Below are 21,684 nucleotides of genomic sequence, written 5' to 3' on the forward strand. Positions count from 1 at the left end.
CCATCCCCTCTCACTGCACAGCTCCCACTGCAGCTCCTCTCCATCCCCTCTCACTGCACAGCTCCTGTTGCAGCTCCTCTCCATCCCCTCTCACTGCACAGCTCCCACTGCAGCTCCTCTCCATCCCCTCTCACTGCACAGCTCCCACTGCAGCTCCTCTCCATCCCCTCTCACTGCACAGCTCCTGTTGCAGCTCCTCTCCATCCCCTCTCACTGCACAGCTCCCACTGCAGCTCCTCTCCATCCCCTCTCACTGCACGGCTCCCACTGCAGCTCCTCTCCATCCCCTCACACTGCACGGCTCCCACTGCAGCTCCTCTCCATCCCCTCTCACTGCACGGCTCCCACTGCAGCTCCTCTCCATCCCCTCTCACTGCACAGCTCCCACTGCAGCTCCTCTCCATCCCCTCTCACTGCACGGCTCCCACTGCAGCTTCTCTCCATCCCCTCTCACTGCACAGCTCCCACTGCAGCTCCTCTCCATCCCCTCACACTGCACAGCTCCCACTGCAGCTCCTCTCCATCCCCTCTCACTGCACAGCTCCCACTGCAGCTCCTCTCCATCCCCTCTCACTGCACAGCTCCCACTGCAGCTCCTCTCCATCCTCTCTCACTGCACAGCTCCCACTGCAGCTCCTCTCCATCCCCTCTCACTGCACAGCTCCCACTGCAGCTCCTCTCCATCCCCTCTCACTGCACAGCTCCCACTGCAGCTCCTCTCCATCCCCTCACACTGCACAGCTCCCACTGCAGCTCCTCTCCATCCCCTCTCACTGCACAGCTCCCACTGCAGCTCCTCTCCATCCCCTCTCACTGCACAGCTCCCACTGCAGCTCCTCTCCATCCTCTCTCACTGCACAGCTCCCACTGCAGCTCCTCTCCATCCCCTCTCACTGCACAGCTCCCACTGCAGCTCCTCTCCATCCCCTCTCACTGCACAGCTCCCACTGCAGCTCCTCTCCATCCCCTCTCACTGCACAGCTCCCACTGCAGCTCCTCTCCATCCTCTCTCACTGCACAGCTCCCACTGCAGCTCCTCTCCATCCTCTCTCACTGCACAGCTCCCACTGCAGCTCCTCTCCATCCCCTCACACTGCACAGCTCCTGTTGCAGCTCCTCTCCATCCCCTCACACTGCACAGCTCCTGTTGCAGCTCCTCTCCATCCCCTCTCACTGCACAGCTCCCACTGCAGCTCCTCTCCATCCCCTCTCACTGCACAGCTCCCACTGCAGCTCCTCTCCATCCCCTCTCACTGCACAGCTCCCACTGCAGCTCCTCTCCATCCCCTCTCACTGCACAGCTCCTGTTGCAGCTCCTCTCCATCCCCTCTCACTGCACAGCTCCCACTGCAGCTCCTCTCCATCCTCTCTCACTGCACAGCTCCTGTTGCAGCTCCTCTCCATCCCCTCTCACTGCACAGCTCCTGTTGCAGCTCCTCTCCATCCCCTCTCACTGCACAGCTCCTGTTGCAGCTCCCCTCCATCCCCTCTCACTGCACAGCTCCTGTTGCAGCTCCTCTCCATCCTCTCTCACTGCACAGCTCCCACTGCAGCTCCTCTCCATCCTCTCTCACTGCACAGCTCCCACTGCAGCTCCTCTCCATCCCCTCTCACTGCACAGCTCCCACTGCAGCTCCTCTCCATCCTCTCTCACTGCACAGCTCCTCTCCATCCGCGCACCAGCAGCAGACACCATGAGAAGCTGTTGCACTGTGCTGGGATCCCACGCGCTGCTTTCTTTCCAGAACAGGCAGAACGTGCAAGCTTGGGGGAGAAAACATCTCTTTAAAGCCTCAGTCTTTGGGGCAGCCCCCAAACACGACCACTTTTATGTTCAAATTCTGTATTTTTCCAGTATGACCTGTCTCAGAATAGCTAAACCCATCGGCTCACCCTCACAACCCAATCTCACAACGAACACCAAACCAGAACTGAACACAGTAACACGTTTGATTCTGTTCTCCTCCTGCTCTGAGCTTTGAGGTGTTTGATCTGTCCTTAGCGAGACGGATTGTTCTGAGGCCTTGGACTCCTTCAGGGAAACCCAGCTTCTGTTTGGTGACAGGAGGAAGTCGCGTTAGGAAAGGATCAAGGCCTGGGCATTACAAACACAACAACTCTTTGGCATATTCAGTGCTGCAGACTGTCTTGGGTAGAACAAGCAGCTCCTGACTGCTCGGAGAGAGGGCGAAGCAGGAGAAAGGTGAGACTGAAACAACAGTGCACTGGGAAAAAGGGACCACGAAAGGTGAGAAGTGAGAAAGATCTGCAGGTGCCGCAGAACCCACAGAGACACAGCTACCCGAGAACATTCGCAGACCAAACCCTGAAGAAAGAGGCTGCAAAAGGAACTCAACTGGACCCAAGGAAACGCCTCAGCAGTGCTCTGAACGTGAAATCAAGCTTTTCCAGCCACGAAACAAGAATTGACCTTTCTGGGGTCACAGCACGTTAGAACAGGACCCAAGCTGACCGTCAAAACAAGGCAGTGTTAGAAAATGGTTTTGTTGACGAAGATCAGTAAGACACTTGCAGGTTTTCAAACAGCGCTACAGCAGCACGAGGTTAACGGGACGTTCTGTCTGTGCCCGGAGCTCGGCTCGGTTCCCCGGGCCAGCCCCGCGCTCGCAGTCTGCCAGGCCACACACAGCCCATCTTTGCCAAGGGAGCCGCGGGTCAGACGCAGCCTTGGTGCTGTGCAAAGGACGTCTCCAAGGTGCTGCCAACACAGTAAATACACGTGTGTGTGCAACACCCGATCCCATGAACCTGAGAACCAGCGTGCGGACAGACTGCCAGAGGCTCGTGCGGCTGCTGGCTGACTAAAAGAGACAATTAGTTGGAGAATACAAGCAGGAGTTACTAGCCTGTCGTATGCTGCTATCATGAAGTTGAGGAGGAGGCTGATGGATTGCTCTACACTGATTTGGTGAGTAGAAGGAAGGCGTTTGTTTAGCTGGTAGTAGATGGATGAAATGATTGTTTCTAGTCGAGACACGTTGATCTCTGTGTTATGATCCAAAGTGTTAAGGCCATTATCTCGGAAGGCTTCAATCATATTCCAGATATCAACAAGATGAACTAAAAATAAAGGAAAAATAATTAACTTCTATTCTGTAATGCATGCAAGTTTACTTTCATGGTACAGTTTCTGAATAGTATGTTAGCTTGTATAGTGGAATGAACAGTTACTTGTTTGTATTCAGTGACAGACAGACTGTGCCGCTGCTCAGGGCCCGTGGCAGCTGGCGGCAGCCACAGCACAGAGCCCACGCGCCTCGTGCGCCCGGCCCTGAATTCCACCCCGGCACGGGAAAATGGGCACCCCGGAGAACAGCATCTCCCGTCACCGCGCCCCGCACGGCGGCCCTTGGGTGTTCTCACCTGAGAAACACAGCAGGCGCAGTCTAAACCCACTGCAAACGGGCTACAGGAATTCGGAACATCCTCGCGCTGACCAGCAGCTCAGTACTGAGGGGGAACTTGGCCTTCCAGTTCAACTGTGACTGTTTCCAGTTGATCCGGTTGCCAAGTCCAGAGCATAATACTTTCTAAACATGGGTTGAGAACTGCAAAGCAATTCCCCAGCCGTATCTTAGCGCATATCTAAGTAGTGTTAATGATGTAGAAAAAAGATTTCCAAAACCATACCAAGTGATTTGCAGAGCCACATTAAACACTTTTTAAAGCGTTCCAAAGCTGAAAGGCGAGTGTGATAGCGGGAGACGGCATCTAAGGATGAGCCTGAACCCATGGCCCACGCTGAACATGATCCCACAGGCACCCAGGCCAGGCTTATTTGCTAACTCCACAACCTTGTTGTCTTCCTTAACTTACAAAGAATGGTCTCAAGTAAGAGTGTGAGCTCTAACATTTCTTACATAAAACTAATCTTGATATTTCTCAGTCAAAAGCCAGACAAGAATAAAAGCCCAGCCGAGCAGTGCACCTGGCCACGGTGTCCAGACCGGGCTCCCAAGCGTGCAGCCTCCCCTGGACACCCGTGTGCGCTGTGGGCCACCCGAGGCACGTGCCTGGCGTCAGCCGTTTGGGCCCAGAGCATGCAATGCACTACCATCAGCACGTTTTAATACCTCTCTACTCCTTAAGAGAGACTTTTAATTCAGCAGCATGACGGACAGCCGAGAGCGAGCCCTTCTGCACAGGAAGGAAGCGGCTCCAAGGCAGCCCCAGCAGCGCCGCGGGACACGCGGCCCAGGGCTCCCTGGGCCATGGGGACAGGACGCGCAGGGCAGCTCCATGTGTCCCCTGCGGATCCCCGCTCCGCTCTGCCCTTCCACAGACACGCTGATCCTGCCCCACAGCCTGGCCCTGCGCACACTCGCCTGCTCCGCATTCTGCTTGCAGGTTAGCCACGGCAGCAGAGTGCCGAGAGCGTCACCTGCGGGCCTTGGGCTGAGCTTTGCTGTGCAGCACCAGCCAAGCTCAACGGAGCACGGGAGAGAACGAGAAAACTTACACTGACTAGTGTGGCACGGATTCACACCATCTGTGGGGTTGGAAGAGACCCTTAAGATCGAGTCCAACCATTCCCCAGCCCTGTCCCTGCCCCATGTCCTGAGAACCTCATGTCCGTCTGTCCAGCCCTCCAGGGATGGTGACTCCAGCACTGCCCTGGGCAGCCTGTTCCAATGCCCCACAGCCCTTTGGGGAAGAAATTGTTCCTAAATCCAACCTCAACCTCCCCTGGGCAACTTGAGGCCGTTTCCTCTGCTCCTGGCGCTTGTTCCTGGGGAGCAGAGCCCGACCCCCCTGGCTCCAAGCTCCTTTCAGGCAGTTCAGAGATCAGAAGGTCTCCCCTCGGCTCCTGTTCTCCAGCTGAACCCCCAGGTCCCTCAGCCGCTCCATCACACTTGTGCTCCAGCCCCTCACCAGCTCCGGTCCCTTCTCTCCACTCGCTCCAGCACCTCAAGGCCTTTCTTGGCGTGAGGGGCCCAGAACTGCCCCAGGATTGGCGGTTTGGCCTCCCCAGGTCCCAGCACAGGGACGGTCACTGCCCTGGGCCTGCTGGCCACCCCAGTGCTGGTACCAGCCAGGATGCTGTGGCCTCTTGGCCCCTGGGCACACGCGGCTCATGTTCAGCTGGCTCACATGCACTCACAGAATTCATAGCGGTTGCCACGTTGCACACACAGCACCACGAGCAGCCCCAGACACTGAGCACACGGTGCTCCCCGGTGCCCGGCGGTGCCGAGCTGCTGGGTGCTCTGTGCCGCACACATGGACCAGCAGCTCCGGCATCTCCTCGCGGCACCCAGGAGAACCGACACACGGCCGGCTGGCCCACATACTGAACACCTTAGAAGCATTAAATAATAAACTGGAAGATACTATAGAGTATTGAACAAAGATCATTGCTTCTTTTTAATTAGATATTTAATCTCTATTTAAGTAACAACTACCACTATCTGATAAAATATTTGCTTTTTTGCCGTACTTAAAATTCACATGGGTAAAACACTTGAAACAATCATGCGTGAGAAATTTCTGAACATAAAGTGTAATTATAACTTACGGTTACATCTTTTTTGTACAAACCGCAGTTTACAGGCTGTTCGATACGTGGAAAGTCTGATGACATCAAAGTTCTGTGCTCCTGCGAATAAAAAAAAGGTTGTGTGTGTTTTTCTTTCCTCTGTAACATTCAGCTCATCTGACAGTTATTTACAGGCTGGCATGAGCATTTCCTCACATACACAGTCTGTCATGCGAGGGTGACAAAGATCATTAGATACCTCACGGTAAAGTCATTTTCACCAATGTATTATAGAGTGACCTAAGTTTGAGACTGATACAAGTACCTTCAGAGGAAGCGAGAAGCAAGCGCCGGGCGGCAGGCGGAGGACGGCGCTGGACACACGCAGGAGGTAGGGACAAGGAAAGGGGGCCGGAGCTCCCGCCCGCCTGCAGCGCAGCCCCGGCGTCTCCAACACACCCAGGCAGGGCAGAGCCAGGAGGAGAAGCACAGAAGCAGAGGAAGAAAAGGAATCTTCACCAACACCCTCCCACCTCAAGCTGTGTGTGATGTACCTGCCAACGCCACCACAGAGGAGCCGAGTGCTGTTATCTGTCACCAGTCTGCACCACACCCCCCAGTGCCAGCAACCGCTCCCACCATGGCAAACCGGAGCCGTTCCAGAGCAGTGTGAACCCACTGCCAAACCAGCCTGGGACTCCTACACGGACCGAACACACAGAACCACACAATCCCAGCCTGGCTGGGTTGGGCTCTCTGCAGATCCCCAGCCCCACCTGCTCACGCGGGGTCACCAGAGCAGATCCCGCAGGGTCACCAGAGCAGATCCCGCAGGGTCACCAGAGCAGATCCCGCAGGTGGGTCCAGGGGTTTGAATGTCTCCGAGCAGGAGACTCCACACCCGCTCTGGGCAGCCTGGGCCAGGCTCTGGCACCTCCCAGCAAACAAGTTTCTGCTCCTGTTCACATGGAGCCTCCTGTGTTTCAGTCTGTGCCCGGTGCCCCTCACCCTGGCGTTGGGCACCACTGAACAGAGTCTGGTCCATCCTCTGACACCCACCCTGAGCTATTGATCATTGATCACATCCCTCTCAGCTTCTCTTCTCCACTCAGCAGCCCCAGCTCTCTCAGTCTCCTCAGCACAAAGATGCTCCAGAGCCCTCAGCATCTCTGTGTCCCTCCCTGGACTCTGCGGTGACTCCTGGTCCCTGACCCGGGGAGCCCAGCACTGGCCCCACAGCTCCAGATGTGGCCTCCCCAGGCAGAGCAGAGGGGGAGGATTCACCTCCCCGACCTGCTGCCCACACTCTTCCTCACACACCCCAGGTCCCGATGGCTCTTGGCCACAGGCCACATTGTTGGCTCGTGGCCACCCTGTTGTCCCCAGAACTCCCGGGTCCCTCTGCAGAGCTGCTTTCAGCAGGTCCCCCCAAGCTGTGCTGGTTGGGGGGTTGTTCCTGCCCAGCTGCAGGACCCCACACCTGCCCTTGTTGAATCCATCAGGTTTGTGTGCCCAGCCCGGCCTGGCCAGGGCTCTGGATGGCAGCGCAGCCTCTGATGATACAATCATAAATGATGTGGGCGTGATAAATGATTCTGGTTTAAAATCCAGTACTGACCATTTCTAATTTGGAAGCAGCCAACAAGTCTCAAAAAAAACATTAACCATAAACCAAAATGCCTTTTAAGCAGCGGACATTTCAGCAGCATTGGCAGCTACGGGCTATGCAGGTGCAGTTGGAAACAATTCCGGCGTGGGGGCCCCGGGGTGGACACACGCGGCCCCTGCGCTGTCACGGAGGGCAGGGAGCAGGATCGGCCGCAGCCCCGCACGCTGCTCTCCAAAGCCAGAGCCTGGATGAGCAGAGAACAGAGAAACGGGGATAACCGGGACTTAGAGAATACAGACCTCTAACAGACTTAAAAACAAACCCCCAAAGCCACATCCTCCTGAAGAAGGCACCTGATCGTATCTGCAGCTCTCGCTCAAAGGTGAGAAGTTACTTCCTCCTACACGGTGAATTCAGAGCTTGCAGACACCTCGTCCGATTTACCTTTGTGTGTGCACCCACCGACTCACAGCTGCAAACTGAAGAACAATTCTTGTCTTTTGGATATTCCATGACAGTTTCACAGATGCAACGCCAAAGCACCCGCACACACGCCAAAGCACCTGCTTGTTCTTAGAGACATGTGCACCGTGTCTTGAAAAGGACGCGCAAGGATCACCTCTCCTGGTGGCTGGGGCAGCACGGGAGGGGCGAAGCCCCTCTAAGGTCAGCGAGGGATCTGCTAAGCCAGGGCTGCCCAGGCCAGCTCAGCCGGGGTGGCACCGTTCTGCTGGCGCTACGGTGCTACCAGCTCCACGGATTATTTCACTGCCTCAGCTGCAGAAAAAACACTCTTTGGTACATTACAGGGAAGTACTTGGCCAGGTGATGTGAGCTGGAGCATTCAGATCCGAGACTCCAATAAAACAGCTCATTTGGTATTTTCTATGCAATATTCTTTCAAAACTCTCAGTTAGGGTGCATACTTCTGTCTTTCAAACGACAGAAAGCACTCCCATAGACCATGAGTCTTCACAAAATGCTTTGTCTATATAAAATACACATAAATAAATGCATAGAAAATACACGTGTGTGTATACATAGACACACATCCACATAAACTGTTATTTAACAGCTACAGGCAAACCCAAAAAGTCATCCATTCTCTGTTCTCACCTTCCTGTGCCACGTCACCACAAGAGCTTCAGCGGGTCCCTCCTCTCGGCTCTCTGCAGAGCCGGGACATGTCCTCTGCAGCTCCAGCCCGGCCGGGCTGTGACGCGTGTGACGAGGGACATGCCACAGCTCCACTCAGACACCTCTCCAGGGCCCAGCCACCGCACAGCAGGGTGTGATCACAGCACACAGAACCGGCTGCTTCGGGCTGTGGAGTCTTGTATCTGGGCAGGAACAACCCAGGTTCCAGTATAAATTGGGGAATGACCTGTTGGAGAGCAGCGTAGGGGAAAGGGACCTGGGGGTCCTGGGGACAGCAGGGTGACCATGAGCCAGCACTGGGCCCTTGTGGCCAGGAAGCCAATGGGACCTGGGGTGGGTTAGAAGGGGGTGGTCAGTAGGTCAGAGAGGTTCTCCTGCCCCTCTGCTCTGCCCTGGGGAGACCACACCTGGAATCTTGTGTCCAGTTGTGGCCCCTCAGTTCCAGCAGGACAGGGAACTGCTGCAGAGAGTCCAGCGCAGCCACCAAGATGCTGGAGGGAGTGGAGCATCTCCCGTGGGAGGAAAGGCTGAGGGAGCTGGGGCTCTGGAGCTGGACAAGAGGAGACTGAGGGGTGACCTTATTAATGCTTATAAATATATAAAGGGTGAGTGCCATGAGGATGGAGCCAGGCTCTTCTCGGTGGCAAACAGTGATAGGACGAGGGGTAATGGGATCAAACTGGAACACAAGAGGTTCCACTTAAATATGAGAAGAAACTTCTTCTCAGTGAGGGTGGCAGAGCCTGGCCCAGGCTGCCCAGGGGGGTTGTGGAGTCTCCTTCTGTGCAGACATTCAAAACCCGCCTGGACACCTTCCTGTGTAACCTCATCTGGGTGTTCCTGCTCCATGGGGGGATTGCACTGGATGATCTTCTGAGGTCCCTTCCAATCCCAGACATACTGGGATACTGTGGTCCTGGGCAGCACGTCCCGTGGGGTGAGTGCCGAGGCCTGCGCTTGTCTCACAGGACCAATTATCCAAATACGTCGGCAAATTTGTGTGTTGACCACAACAAGTGGTCACTGAAAGCATCAGTTTTCCCCCCACACATCTATCCTGTGCATGAAGCTCACCTAGAAAGGCAAACACGTGTGCAGCCTTGAGTGAAATATCCCAGCACAGGGCAGGGGAAGCCTGAAGCCCTCAGATTTCTCATAGTGCTGTGCCAAAGAGCCCCGGAGAAAAGCAGTTTGGAATGGTGAACACCAGCACTACCACAGTAATGAACAGCAAGAACCACAGCTGCAGAGACACACCTTGCACAATCCGAATTCTGAGCATTTTTAACAATTTAGCCAAAGCTAACAACCAGCAGGCTCATTTCTGTACTAAAGGATCACAAAGCCAAAGCGCGTCTGGAGGAGAAGTGCTGCTGGCGCTGGACACGGTTCTAACGTGACTGCATCCGGGATGTGACACACCGTTCCGTCACCTTCGCTCAGCACACCCGAGCACAGAAGCCCAGGAGCCGGGGCCGCGGGAGCCGGCTGCACCAACAGCCAGAGAGGGACAGGAGCGGCCACTCCAGCGCCAGGGGAGGTGGTGCAAGGGGCAGAAACGCTGTGCCAGAGCGGGTGAAGCAGATGGCAGTGAGCCAGGAATGACACTGTCCCTGAAGCTATCAGGTGCTTATAGACACAGCAAGAATGTTACTCCAGAATTCCTTCAGCAAAACAGCAGGAATACACTATTGGTTTAAGAGAGACCTCCACCTGTAATTGGAATCACAGGACATACTTGCCTACGGTTTTGTGTTCCCAGAGGAAAGTAAAATGACACGATGCCATGCAAACACACAACAACTGCACCGAACTTTTTTAAAGGCTGTTACGCCTCATTCCCTTAAATTATGTTCTCTGACCAGGCATTGGATTTCTAATAACAATTACAGCCTCTCTTTCAGACAACGGGCCTGTACAAACAACCCCCAAACCGTTTCTCTCCCGAGTCACACTCGTATTGTCGTGCATTGGTTTTTTTTAAGGTAAAAGGTGATGTGTTTGCTGTCATCATTAATAGGTGTCCACACACTTTAGATATTGCCATATACGAGAAATGTGGCTGTTCCTTCACAAAGCAGAAATGAGTGACCTTGGGGCGGCTGAGCCGCAGCTCCAGCGCCGCAGCACCCGGGTGCTGCCACCGCAGGAGGCTCGTGGAACGGGATCCAAGTGAGCCCCTGGAGCCAGCAAAGCAAAGCTCAGTAAAGAATAAACGACATTATGTCTTCAAATGTCTTACTTACTCATTTCCATGAACAGCTGCCTCTTCTCTGCCATTGTCCTCCTCCTCTTCCCACTCTCCTCAATCATTCTGAAGACAAAAACGGCAAACACTGTTGGTGCTGGAATTTCTGTTACACGAGCAACTTACTGTGAACAACATTGTTTTCCCCCTCAGCTGAAACAGTTTGATTTGAGTTGGTAAATGAAAAGACCAGCAGACAGACAGACATCTCTTGATAACGATCACATTCTGTAACACAGACAGGCCTCACATTTGTTCAGTGCCTTTTAAAGCGGTGTGCGGTACAGGAAACACTCATTCTAAACATTTTCATTGCTAATCTTAAATTTGCAAAGCTCAGAGATGCTACGTACATATAAGGATATCATGTAAAAATTCCGTTCTGTTCAAAGAGACCGTTGCAAACAGAAAGCAAGAGCAGCCAAGGCAGCCGGGCCCTGCAGGTGTGCGCCGGAGGCTTCGCAGTTCAGACGGGGAGAATACGCCGAATCCCGTCCCTTTGCGTGGCGCCCGAGGCTCCCGCGCGGCTCTGCCTGCGGGGCTGGCGCTTCAAAAACGTGTGAGAATCCACTTCACCTTGAAACCTGACGCCTGAGCTCAAACCATCTTTGTCAGGGAAGTAAAGATCTTAAATGCAATTAAAGTGGAAAGAAAGAAAAAAAGCCTCCTTTCCTGGGAAAACAGAGTAAAGAACTGACAGCGGCACAGCGGAACTCACACCAAGGCAGGGAGGCGCAGGGGCCGTTCCGCAGCCCTTGCACTCACTGCACTGTGGACTCCCAAGAGACAGACGCCAAACCTCAGCCAGTGCCAAAAAAAAGGGCAAAAATTCAGAATCAGTGTAAAATTTCACTTGAAATTATGATGATTCACCAACTCATTCGATATGGTTTTTAAATGCCTAAAAAGAAGAAGAAAAAACGGAGGGGAAGAGGGAGGGCAGCAGTCCGCAGCGCTGCCCCTGCGCTGGCGGCAGGCTCCAGGGGCCCTGCTCAGCCGCCTGGCGGCACCGATGTCCCGGGCTCAAACGCCGTGGGAGGCAGAGCGAGCGGGGTCCTGGCACTGAACGGAGCGACCCCAGCCCCACAGCGGCGACAGCGCCTGCTGGTCACCCGCTGCTCAACAGCGCACACGGCGCATCCAGCCTGACACCACCAAATCCCTTGGCATCAGCTGCTCAGAGGAGGAAAACAAGTGCACGGTGGTATATAGCACTTTGCAAATATACTTTATTTCCTGACGTTCTTCCTACTTTAGGAAATCTCAGACTCAGAAGCAATGTGCTCCTGGGTTGGGGTGTTTTGGTTTGTTTATAAGGAAAAACCTCAGGGGTATTTTTGCAGATATGCAAAAGTTACCTTTTTTTCCATTTCCTAAAATACATCCATGTTATGAAGTTAATATCCATAAGCAAAAGGAGCGTCCTACCCAGCCAGCCGAGGCTCTGGAGGACACGGTAGCCGGAGCCGGGCTGCCCTGCAGAGCAGAGCGGCTGTTTGCACACCGGCCCTGGGAACCCCCGCTCACCCCAGCCCAGTCACCCTCACACCACCCCGGCCTGCGGAGCTCCTGCAACCAGCTCTTCATTTCCACAAGAAACACGCGTGTCACCTCAAAGAATGCCAATTACTGTTCCAGTAATTAGCTTTATTTGCAGTGCTAGTCCCTCTCTAAATTCCACAACAGATGGACTCCAAGGGGTAGATAGAACCACAGAATCATTCTGGTTGGAAAAGCCCCTCAAGATCATCGAGTCCAACCATAACCCACCCTGTCCCTGCCCCATGTCCTGAGAACCTCCTGTCCGTCTGTCCAGCCCTCCAGGGCTGGTGACTCCAGCACTGCCCTGGCAGCCTGTTCCAATGCCCCACAGCCCTTTGGGGAAGAAATTGTTCCCACATCCAACCTCAACCTCCCCTGGGCAACTTGAGGCCGTTTCCTCTGCTCCTGGCGCTTGTTCCTGGGGAGCAGAGCCCGACCCCCCACCTCGCTACAGTTATTTGATCTTTTAAATTGCTTTTAGTAGAGACTATTTTGTCAAGACATATGGGACAACACCACCTGAATCTTCTGCAACACCAGAAAAACCCAATCCTGACAATATTAGATCTCCCAGTCCTCAGGCTCCGGGTGCACATGTCCCTCACTCCAGCTTCCCAACCCCATTTCTAGGACAGCTCCATTTTTTGCAGCGCTAGAACCAGCTGTATATTACGGGCTGCAATTCATTTTGCTGCTGCCTGCTAAGGTGCACATTTAAAGTCCCGATATTACCAGGACACGGACCCCTTTCCCTACAGACACTGCCGCCCTCGCGGTGTCAGGGCCCGCGGTTTTGGGGGGCCCCAGCCCACGCCCAGAACACCATTGTGCGCAGCTCCCAGCTGCCGCCACGCGCCCTCCGCACGCGGCTCTGCGGTGGTAAGGGAGCAGCGCTGCCCCTCACTGCGAGGCAATGAGCGAGTTATCGCTCAGCAGCGGCCTTGAGCTGAGATCAGGATCAGTGAACTGCTCTGCTGGCGTGAAGAGCTGCAGGGACACACCAGCCAGGCTGACTAACCCACAGCTCAGCAAGCCCTCGTACGGATTCTTCGGGTACGGCCACGGGAAAGTCCTGTCCTAAGGAACGTTCTCTTAGGTCCTCCGCCAAGCGTCTGGTCTTGAAGGAAGCAAAAGATTTTAAATTGTCATTAGATGAACAGCTCAGCAATCCTGTACCTGCTCACCAAACCAAAATAAATTCCATGTTCTGCTGAGATGCACAAGCTCTCCTTGCTGACTCTCCTGCGGTTACCTGTGACGGGGCAAACGTCCAGGAATCGATCGTCCTGGGCCAGAGGTACACACTCGGCAGACAAGGGGAGCGGAGAGAGAAGAGAAACCGGCAGATCCGTGGAGAAGTCGTGGAAATGACGTTAGTCACGTGAGGTCTATTAGAATCATTGACACCCCGTTTCTAAAGGCCGAGCGATCCGCTGCAGAAGGATCCCTTCCGGACAGAGCGGGGAGGAAGACGCAGAGCCCCGCTCTCCCTGCCCTTCCCACGCTCCCTCCCGCACCCACGCGTCACACGCGGCTGCATAAACCCCGGAGACACACACAGCAGCCTAACGCCCACTTGCCCCGGGCTGCCGGGCCAGGCTCAGCCCAGCGCCACGGCCCCGGCTCAGCCCAGCGCCACGGCCCCGCGTCCTCCAGCCGCTCCCAGGCCAATACTACAGGACCTGTCTTAAAAGGTTTCGCTCTTCTTGGAGCTCATCAGCTGTAGGTAACGGCCTAAAGCAGCAGCTTTTCCTCCCCGGCCGGGATGTGGGACACAGAGCGACATTAACTGGGCTACAGCAGCTGCCTCCCCCCTGCTCCCACTGCTGCTCGTCCCCACCTGCCCTTATAGTGCCTTCCTACTACAGACACTAGAAACTTTACATTTTGTCATGCAGGTTCCATATCTGCAATTTCAGGTGCTTCCTTGCTGCTTTTTTAATTAATTTAGTCACTAAATCTGTTAATTAGCCAGAAAGTCAGTGGGTTTTTTTCCTTTAAATAGTCAATTCTGTTTTCTTTTGCGTTTCCGTGGGAAATCCTGATCTTTCTGATTTGAGAACCATGGTTAGCACTGAAACGCAGCCGCCAAGCAGAAGAACGCAGAAATACAAGTTAATTTCTGAATTCTTCAACTGGAGCTTGTTCAGATTCTTGGTGTCACGTTTTACCAGCAAAAATCATACTTGATATCGCCAGTGAGATGACTGCAGCTGCTGTGTGAGCGTAAAACTGCGGTTATACCGAGTTATCTTCACAAATAACTTGTAATGAAAACAACCTCAGGAGACCAGTTTGGGGCACACGTTGCTCTTCCACGTACTCGATCCACAGCGGAGGAAGTTCAGTAACTTTCTGCCAGTTCTCTAATTAGAAGGAAAGCACCTTCGTGGGTGGTTTAAAGCAAAGCTTTCATCCCTCGTCAGTTCATTCACTGGTAAGAATTTGAATGAAACTGTCGTTGAGATTAAGATACTGAACAAAAATCCGGGGCGTATCTGTACTTGCAGAAAAAGTGTTGATGTCGCCTCTGGTTTAGCACTTGAAGCATTTGGTTTGGCCATCCGTATGGCTTCAGCTGCCACTGGGCTGCAATAGCGTTAAATAACTTCTGAATCATCATAAATGCTTTGTTAATTTTAAAGTATATAAATTTATTCATGATATAAAGGTGCTCACATTTATTCAGCTTAGACAGATTCCAGTTAAAAGATGCTGAAGTATTTTTGCTTTTTCTTTCCTAAGAATTAGAACAAAAAAATGCCCAAAGATCAATTTCATTCCCTCATCTCCCTCCCCATCAAACCTTCTATGTCATCAACAGAAAGTATTCCTGCTCCGTCCCTCTGCCTCTGCCCAGGGAAAGGAAAGAGACCCACACGTTATGTTGGGGGACACATCTAACACACTCGGACCAAAACCCAGGAAGACAGAAGAAAATCCTCTGATACTTCAGCAAGCAGACTGGCTACATCTTCCTTTAAAAGTCTCTTTTAATGATTTCTGATCATTCTCCTAGTTAAACTTTCACACTCTGTTCCCATTGCTGTATGGGAAAAGTAACTGAAGCATAAGTGTGCACAAACGTATTAAAAACACTTTAAATGTTACTTCTGTATATACAGCAACAAGAACAAGAGAGCACCTTTGAGAAATAATGTGCATCTTCTAGGAGCACCGCTTCCTAAAATCTGCACCGTCTGCATCTCCCGGATTTTTAGGATCGAGTTCCCTGGCAGGTCTGGTGCTCAGAGGCTCTTCACGAGTCAAAACTAACTTGAGTCTAGACTAAGGGCACAAGTGAAAACACACCGGGCTAAGACCAAGAGAAGGGATCGTAACTTTGCAGTCAAATTCTATACAAGTCAACAGTTCCTTTTCTTCTTTTTTTTAGCAAATCCATTGGATCAAAACCTACTCTTAGAGAAGATTCTGCAAAAACATGCAGATATTGTCCGGTAAACTTGCTTGAAGACGACTGGGCAATCAAGCAGATCAGGAAAAAACAATAGCACTAAGAAGAAAAGCTTGCCCTGCTCCTTGGCCTGCCGCTTCTCTTCAAACCGGGAGCTGTTGTCAAGCACCAACCAGCCAGTGCTGGGTTTCAGCGGCCGCGGAGCAGCGGCACAGGCGCCGGGCCCGGCGCTCACTCACCGGGGGCAAAGCAGAGCGCCGGGCTGAGCCCGCGCTGCCCGCCCGCACCGCGCTGCTGAGGTTCTGCCGGGTACCAGCCAACACACATGGAACGAGGAACACTACTTCATCACAGGTTTCTTTCAAAGCCTTCCAAAGCTTTTAATGCTAATTTTAAGAAGCAGCTCCAGATTAACTCAAGGCAAAATAGAAAAAAAATGCAGCTGCAGGTAGAGTTCCAAAGCAGCCGAGTGACTGCAACACAACAAGGTTTCAGTCCATGCAGGAGCTATTTGTTCAATGCCCAGAACAGAAAGAAATCCCTGCCCTGAAGAATTTCCAGGCGAGGCTGGAGCCGGGTCGATGAGGCTGAGCACAGGGACGCTGTGTTTGGAGCCCTGGGAAATTCAAGCCACAAAACCAAAGCAAGCTTTAAAAGAATACTACAAGGTATTATTTTAGGTACATAGCCATCTATATTCACTTATAGTAACAAGGAATCATTAAGCATGGGGAATAGGAAGACTACTAAGGCCAGCACAGGGTATTTAAGCACGCACTGCACAGGCAGGCCTGGCTTCCAGCGCACTCAGAAGCCAGGACACACAGTGCCCGGGATAGGAAAATGCTTTTCTTCAGTAGCCGGATTCACCACAAACTCTTCCGTTTCTTTATTGCCCAAAGGCCTGAGGAACAGCAATAGCTCTTTGCAGCCTGCCCTGGTCATGCGGATGCTGGAGTTAAAAGTAACATCCCTACACGAGATTTAGCATGAGCCTGCAATCAAGAGCAAATATGGCAGTTCAAATTGTTTCCTTAAAATAAAGCAGCGCTAATGTTAGCTAAACGAACTATTACACCATGATTTTCAAGCAGTAAGAAGCTGGAAGTGCCCCAGCTACCAGCGTGCCTCTCCTCAGCAGCTCTGGAGGGATTTCCACAGTGCCCGCTTCCACGCCAGCGCACAGCCCCTCCTGCTCCCCTCGGTGCGCAGCGACCCACAGCTGCATGCCACAGCCAAGACAACTCTGCACTGCCCCTTCACCAAAAGGAAACATTGATTAGGAAATGCCTTGAGTTCCATTCTTGCCCTTTCTCTGTTAACCTGGACAAACAGATGGAGCAGGAGCAGAGCCAGGAACACAGCACCACGGGGTAACATCCATCCGTGGGCAGACAGAACAAACCCTCAGCTGGGCCGGCAGGCGATGGTCTGGAGCGCCAGCACTTCTCTGAGCCCGTCCGGCCACAGCAGCAGAGGATCAGACCAGCTCCAGCACAGTCATCAGCTCCAGATCTCCTTCACCTGCCACCATCTTCACCAAACGAGCCAGCCCTGCCACCCTGCCCTTCCCACCGCACACAGGTGTCACCACCATACACTGAGTGTCAGCCCAGCAGAAGCAGCAGTGTGTAAGAGTATAGAATTTAGAGTATAGAATTTACATTAACCTAAACTTTCAGAGTGTATCTGCCATTTGCACAGCCAATGGGAAAGTGAATGTATATACAGTCGCAGGTACGAGAAGCCAACACCAGCAGTGCCTCCCTGTGCCTCGGGACTTCCTTTGATGTGATCATTCTATTCAAATAGAAATAAATAAAAGACTAACACACAATAATTAAAAGATAAGATTCCATAAGCACTGCAAAAATAAAAAGAAGGTAGAGAAAGCAGGTCCCATGCTAGCGCTGTGCTCTCCCCTGCCCCGCCGCGACGCCCACACAGCCCAGCTCTGCAGCTTTGCTCATCTTGCGCCATATTGACAACCCCAAACCAGATTTTGGTTGCATCCACTAGGCAACCAGGGCAAGAAGCACTTTAATGTGCGTATTTCACAGCACACCTCCAAATAATTTGCTGTCTGCTCTGCTCTATCTGTACGTACATCTGCAGACCACAATCACAGAGCACGTTAACCGATACTGCTACCCAGGCAAGTTTCCTTACTGTTCGCTGCTGCCACAAGTCTCTTCTCATGACCTATTCAGCTGTTACAAGAACCTGCCCCAGCAGCATTAACACAGAATAATCCCGGGGCAGCAGGACGCTTCATCCCTGCCCTGCCTCCCATCTCCCTGCTCTTTGCAGACTACGTTGAAAACCTCCCTTTAGGATACCGAGCCCGCAGCACTCGGCCCCGCGTGCTCTGTCCCGCTGCTCCCACCCAACGCACCCGCAGCTGTCACCCCGTGGAACCACCCGCCGCTCCACAACACGCCAAACGTCCCACCAACTGTGGACAACCATGGACATTCTTCTCTCCTTGAGGAAGGAAAAACAAAATAAGCCAATTGTAAAACTGTAATAGCTCATGCTTGCCACCAGCTTCTGTAAAACCAAGAGCTTTTATCCTTCAGCTTTATCACTTTGCCTGTTTCTACAGCAATTTAAATGAGGGACTTGGCTCCTCACTGTCTGCTTTATGGCAAAACACCCTCCTTGTTCTCCCACCTCTGAAATGAAGTAAAAAGCTGCACTTGAAAGCAGCAGGACTGACAAAGACCACACGATACCTCACACTTGCAGGCAGGAACTACTTGCAGCACAGTTATTATCATTTTAAGTGTTTTGTAACTACAGTACACACTTTAGACATTCCATCTTTTTAAAATTCAGGTACGAACTGGGACCTGCGGTCATAATTCCATTTATTTGCAAAGAGATACAACTGGCCAAATCAAATTCCACAACAGTTATCACATTATAAAGGTCTCCTGCCATTTCTTCCAGATTTAGGTTGCCTGAAAATCTTCATTGGTGCAAGTCTTTTTATAAATCTGTATCACTTGCACACAGGTGATGCTTCCAGGAACTACAGTGGTAGTGCCAATGCTACAGACTGAGAAAGTTGTTTAACTTCCCTCTTAAAAGAAGTTCTAGGAAGTGCCACATTGGAACACATCATTTGGGTTCTACAACAGCCTGTACGGGAGCAGCACCTGAATCCAACTCCAAAACGTGCAGACAACGTGCTGTGCACTCTGGTTAATGCGCCAACTAATCCCCGAGGCGTTGGCTTCAGCTGCAAGACTTGATTTTCTCCCTCTTCAAAACTGTCAGCTTGCACAGCACACCACAGATAACACACCACCACGGCTACAAGAATCCTAAGCTGTCCCTCCTAATGGCACCTGTGGTACTGAGTGTGTAAGGTAACCGAAGTGATGGGAAAATTCTGGCTTTATAATACTGCCAAAGCCCTTGTTCTTCCACTACGGCTTCTTCCTGAGTTTTCTATCCCATCCATGACTTTTTTAATTCGTGAGCTGGTGCCACGAGTAGGCAATGAACCCTGGCACCCCAACACCAGAGCGGGAGCTGCCCACTGGGCACCAGGCAGGACCTCAGAGGCACATTGTGGATAAAACACCAAACAGCTACCAAATGAAGCCAAGAATCCTACATGTGGCCACGGTAAGAAGCAGAAACGCAAACAGGATTGAAATAGGGTGAAGGCGATGAGCTAAGCCAGCTGCCTCTGGAGCAGCGCCCTGGGCAGACGAAAGCACAGCAAGAACAGAAGGGTCCAGGGAACGATGGTGCTGGTAACACATGAACTGATTGGGCTGGAAAAGAACGTCAGAAAACACCGTAGCACAGGCCAGGGCCAACCTCCGCAAAACGGCCGTGCTCTGGGGAGAGAAACCTCTGCTCACCCTGCCCCACACAGGATTAATCCTCTTCTTTCCAGCTTCCCTAAAAAGAAGTCTTCGGGTCAACAGCATGTTTGCCCTTTTATCTAAATTCCCCATTAATTCAAAATATCCTTTGGAGAAAAAGAAACACAAAAGGCAACAGTTTGAATGCAATGCTTTTGGGGTCCCTCCTCTCCTTCGGGTGTACTTTACGATACCACCTAGCAGTACAGGATCACATACACCTACCAGAGGAAAAAACAATGGGGGGAGGGGAGAAAAAAACCCACAACAATTCTTCAGTCCAGCATTTCCCAACATTTAAACCTGGAACTGAGACTTCTGACTTTTTAAACCACTGGTCTGGCACATGGAATATTTGTCACTGGGCAGCTGCACCAGATAGAACATCAGACTTTACAGTCAGGTTTAGGAATCAGAGTAAGAAAAGAAAACTGAAAGTACAAAGCATTTTTAGAGGGCAGTCACACACAACTATTGACCAAATTTTAACAAGTCAGATTCTATTCGACACGGAATTTCAAGCAACACAGAATCAATTTTCAAAGTATCTTTGTGCTGTCCAGCCCACTCTCAGGGGATCAACAATCCCCCCGAAAGGAGGAATTCCAGCACCAGTGCCCTGCGGACCAGTGAGGGTCTCCGGGAGAATATCCGTCGTGTCACCTTCCCCAGCTCAGGGATCTGTCGCACAAGAACGTAACCGTGTGGGTTTTTTAAATACATGATTGCGTCTCACATAGGAATATTTTACATGTCCAATACCTCACATCAAATGCAGAATTCACTACCTCATACTGGAAGTTTGCCACAAATGAAAGATTCTGATCTCAGTAAGGTGAGTGGGGCACACAGTGACCGAAATCAGTTACACGATACAACTTTCGAAGTTCAATAGTCACAACAGACCACGTTACCTGAATTACACTGAGAGGTCTCTCAGGGCAACTTCCACTTTCCTGGGCTCGGTTCCTTCTCCAAACATTTAAAGACAATCTAAAAAGATGGAGGGAAAGCAAATAAAAATTAAAAACAAAACAGAACATTTTTTTCCAAGAAAGACACGGTTTTCCACAGGAAAATAACAACTCCCCCCCTCGCGCGGTTACGGCTGTGATGATGCCACTTGTGCCCTGACTGCGGCTCCCGTCAGCCCCACGGACCCTGCGAGCACCGCTCGGCGGCCGGAGGAGCCCGAGGCGCGGCCGGAGGAGCCCGAGGCGCGGCCGGAGGAGCCCGACGCGCGGCCGGAGGAGCCCGAGGCCGCTCCAGCGAGCGGCTCCGCAGAGCGGGGGGGCCGGGAGCCCCGCCGGGCGCTCCCAGGGCACGGGGGACCCGCTCGGAGCACCGGCCGCTCCCCCGCGCCAGGCCCGCTAACCCGCCAAACCGCCACCGCGCCGGGCTGAGGCGGGGGCTCCGCCGGCGCTGCCGCCACCACCCGCGGCGGGAGGGGCGGAATGCGGCCCGCTGCCGCCGGCCCCGCGCCCGGCCGGGCAGCCTCCCCCCGCGGGCGGAGCGGTGCCCGCAGCGGGCCCGCCTCAGCCCCGCCGCGCCCGCCGAGCACGCACCGCTGTGTCCCGCGGGCAGCGGCCGGGGGGTCCCGGGCCGCCCGCACGGAGCGCGGGCTCCGGGCGCCGCTCGCTCCGGCCCCACGGGCACGGGCGGCCAAGAGCCTCAGCCGCCCCGCTCCAACGGTCCCCGGCCGCCTCGCGGCGCCCAGCCAATCCGAGCACGCCTCCGCAGGCACGCGCGCACTCTCGCCAATCTGAGCCCGCGCCCGCCTCTCCCCTTACGCCGCCGCCAGCCAATCGACGGCCGAAACAGTTAGCCCCGCCCCGTGCGACGCCTCTTGGCCGCCAATCACGAGGCGGACGCTGCTCCGGCGGCGGACGTGCGTGAGCGCACCTCGCGCGCTCCCCGCTCCCCTCAAGCCAATCGGCGGCCGAGGCCAGGGGGCCCCAGGCGCGCTCGCGCTCTCCAGCCAATCCGCGGCCGCCGCTTCGCGCGCTCCCGCCGCAGCCCCAGCGCGCGCCGCCGGCGGCTCGCAGCGCCCCCACGTGGGGCTGAGGGGGCGGCCCTGCCCGGAGCGGCGTCACTGCGGGCACGGGGGGCGGCGGGACCGGTGACCGTCCGGGGGAACCGGGGAGACCGGCACGGACACCTGGAGCCGGTGACCGTCCGCGGGAACCGGGGAGACCGGCACGGACACCTGGAGCCGGTGACCGTCCGCGGGGAACCGGGGAGACCGGGACGGACACCTGCCGGGGCCGGGGGCGCTCGGCTCGGGCAGAGCGCCCCGCGGGGCTGCTGCAGCGCCTCGGCCGTGTCAGTGCTGCA

At 53.7% G+C, this 21,684-nt stretch overlaps 1 protein-coding gene across 9 annotated transcripts in view; it reads right to left on the reverse strand.

Annotated features, from left to right (window-relative positions):
* DTNB (dystrobrevin beta) overlaps positions 1–21,034 on the reverse strand; it is a 171,105-nt gene extending 150,071 nt beyond the window's left edge. For 4 of the 9 annotated variants that reach the window (XM_082047694.1, XM_082047692.1, XM_082047691.1 and 1 more), the window contains exons 1-5: positions 20,916–21,034; positions 20,265–20,343; positions 10,511–10,578; positions 5,537–5,617; positions 2,868–3,081 (exon numbers count right to left, since the gene is read on the reverse strand). In XM_082047694.1, the coding sequence (XP_081903820.1) occupies positions 2,868–3,081; positions 5,537–5,617; positions 10,511–10,577 (362 nt within the window). In that variant the 5' untranslated portion in view covers position 10,578; positions 20,265–20,343; positions 20,916–21,034. The remainder of the gene's footprint in view (positions 1–2,867; positions 3,082–5,536; positions 5,618–10,510; positions 10,579–20,264; positions 20,344–20,915) is intronic. The other 5 variants (XM_082047697.1, XM_082047693.1, XM_082047696.1 and 2 more) reach the window with 3 other exon arrangements.
* Between the last annotated feature and the right edge of the window lie 650 nt (positions 21,035–21,684).

The sequence above is a fragment of the Streptopelia decaocto genome (assembly GCF_964273445.1).
Source record: "Streptopelia decaocto genome assembly, chromosome: 3".
In the NCBI taxonomy this organism is placed as follows: Eukaryota; Metazoa; Chordata; class Aves; order Columbiformes; family Columbidae; genus Streptopelia; species Streptopelia decaocto.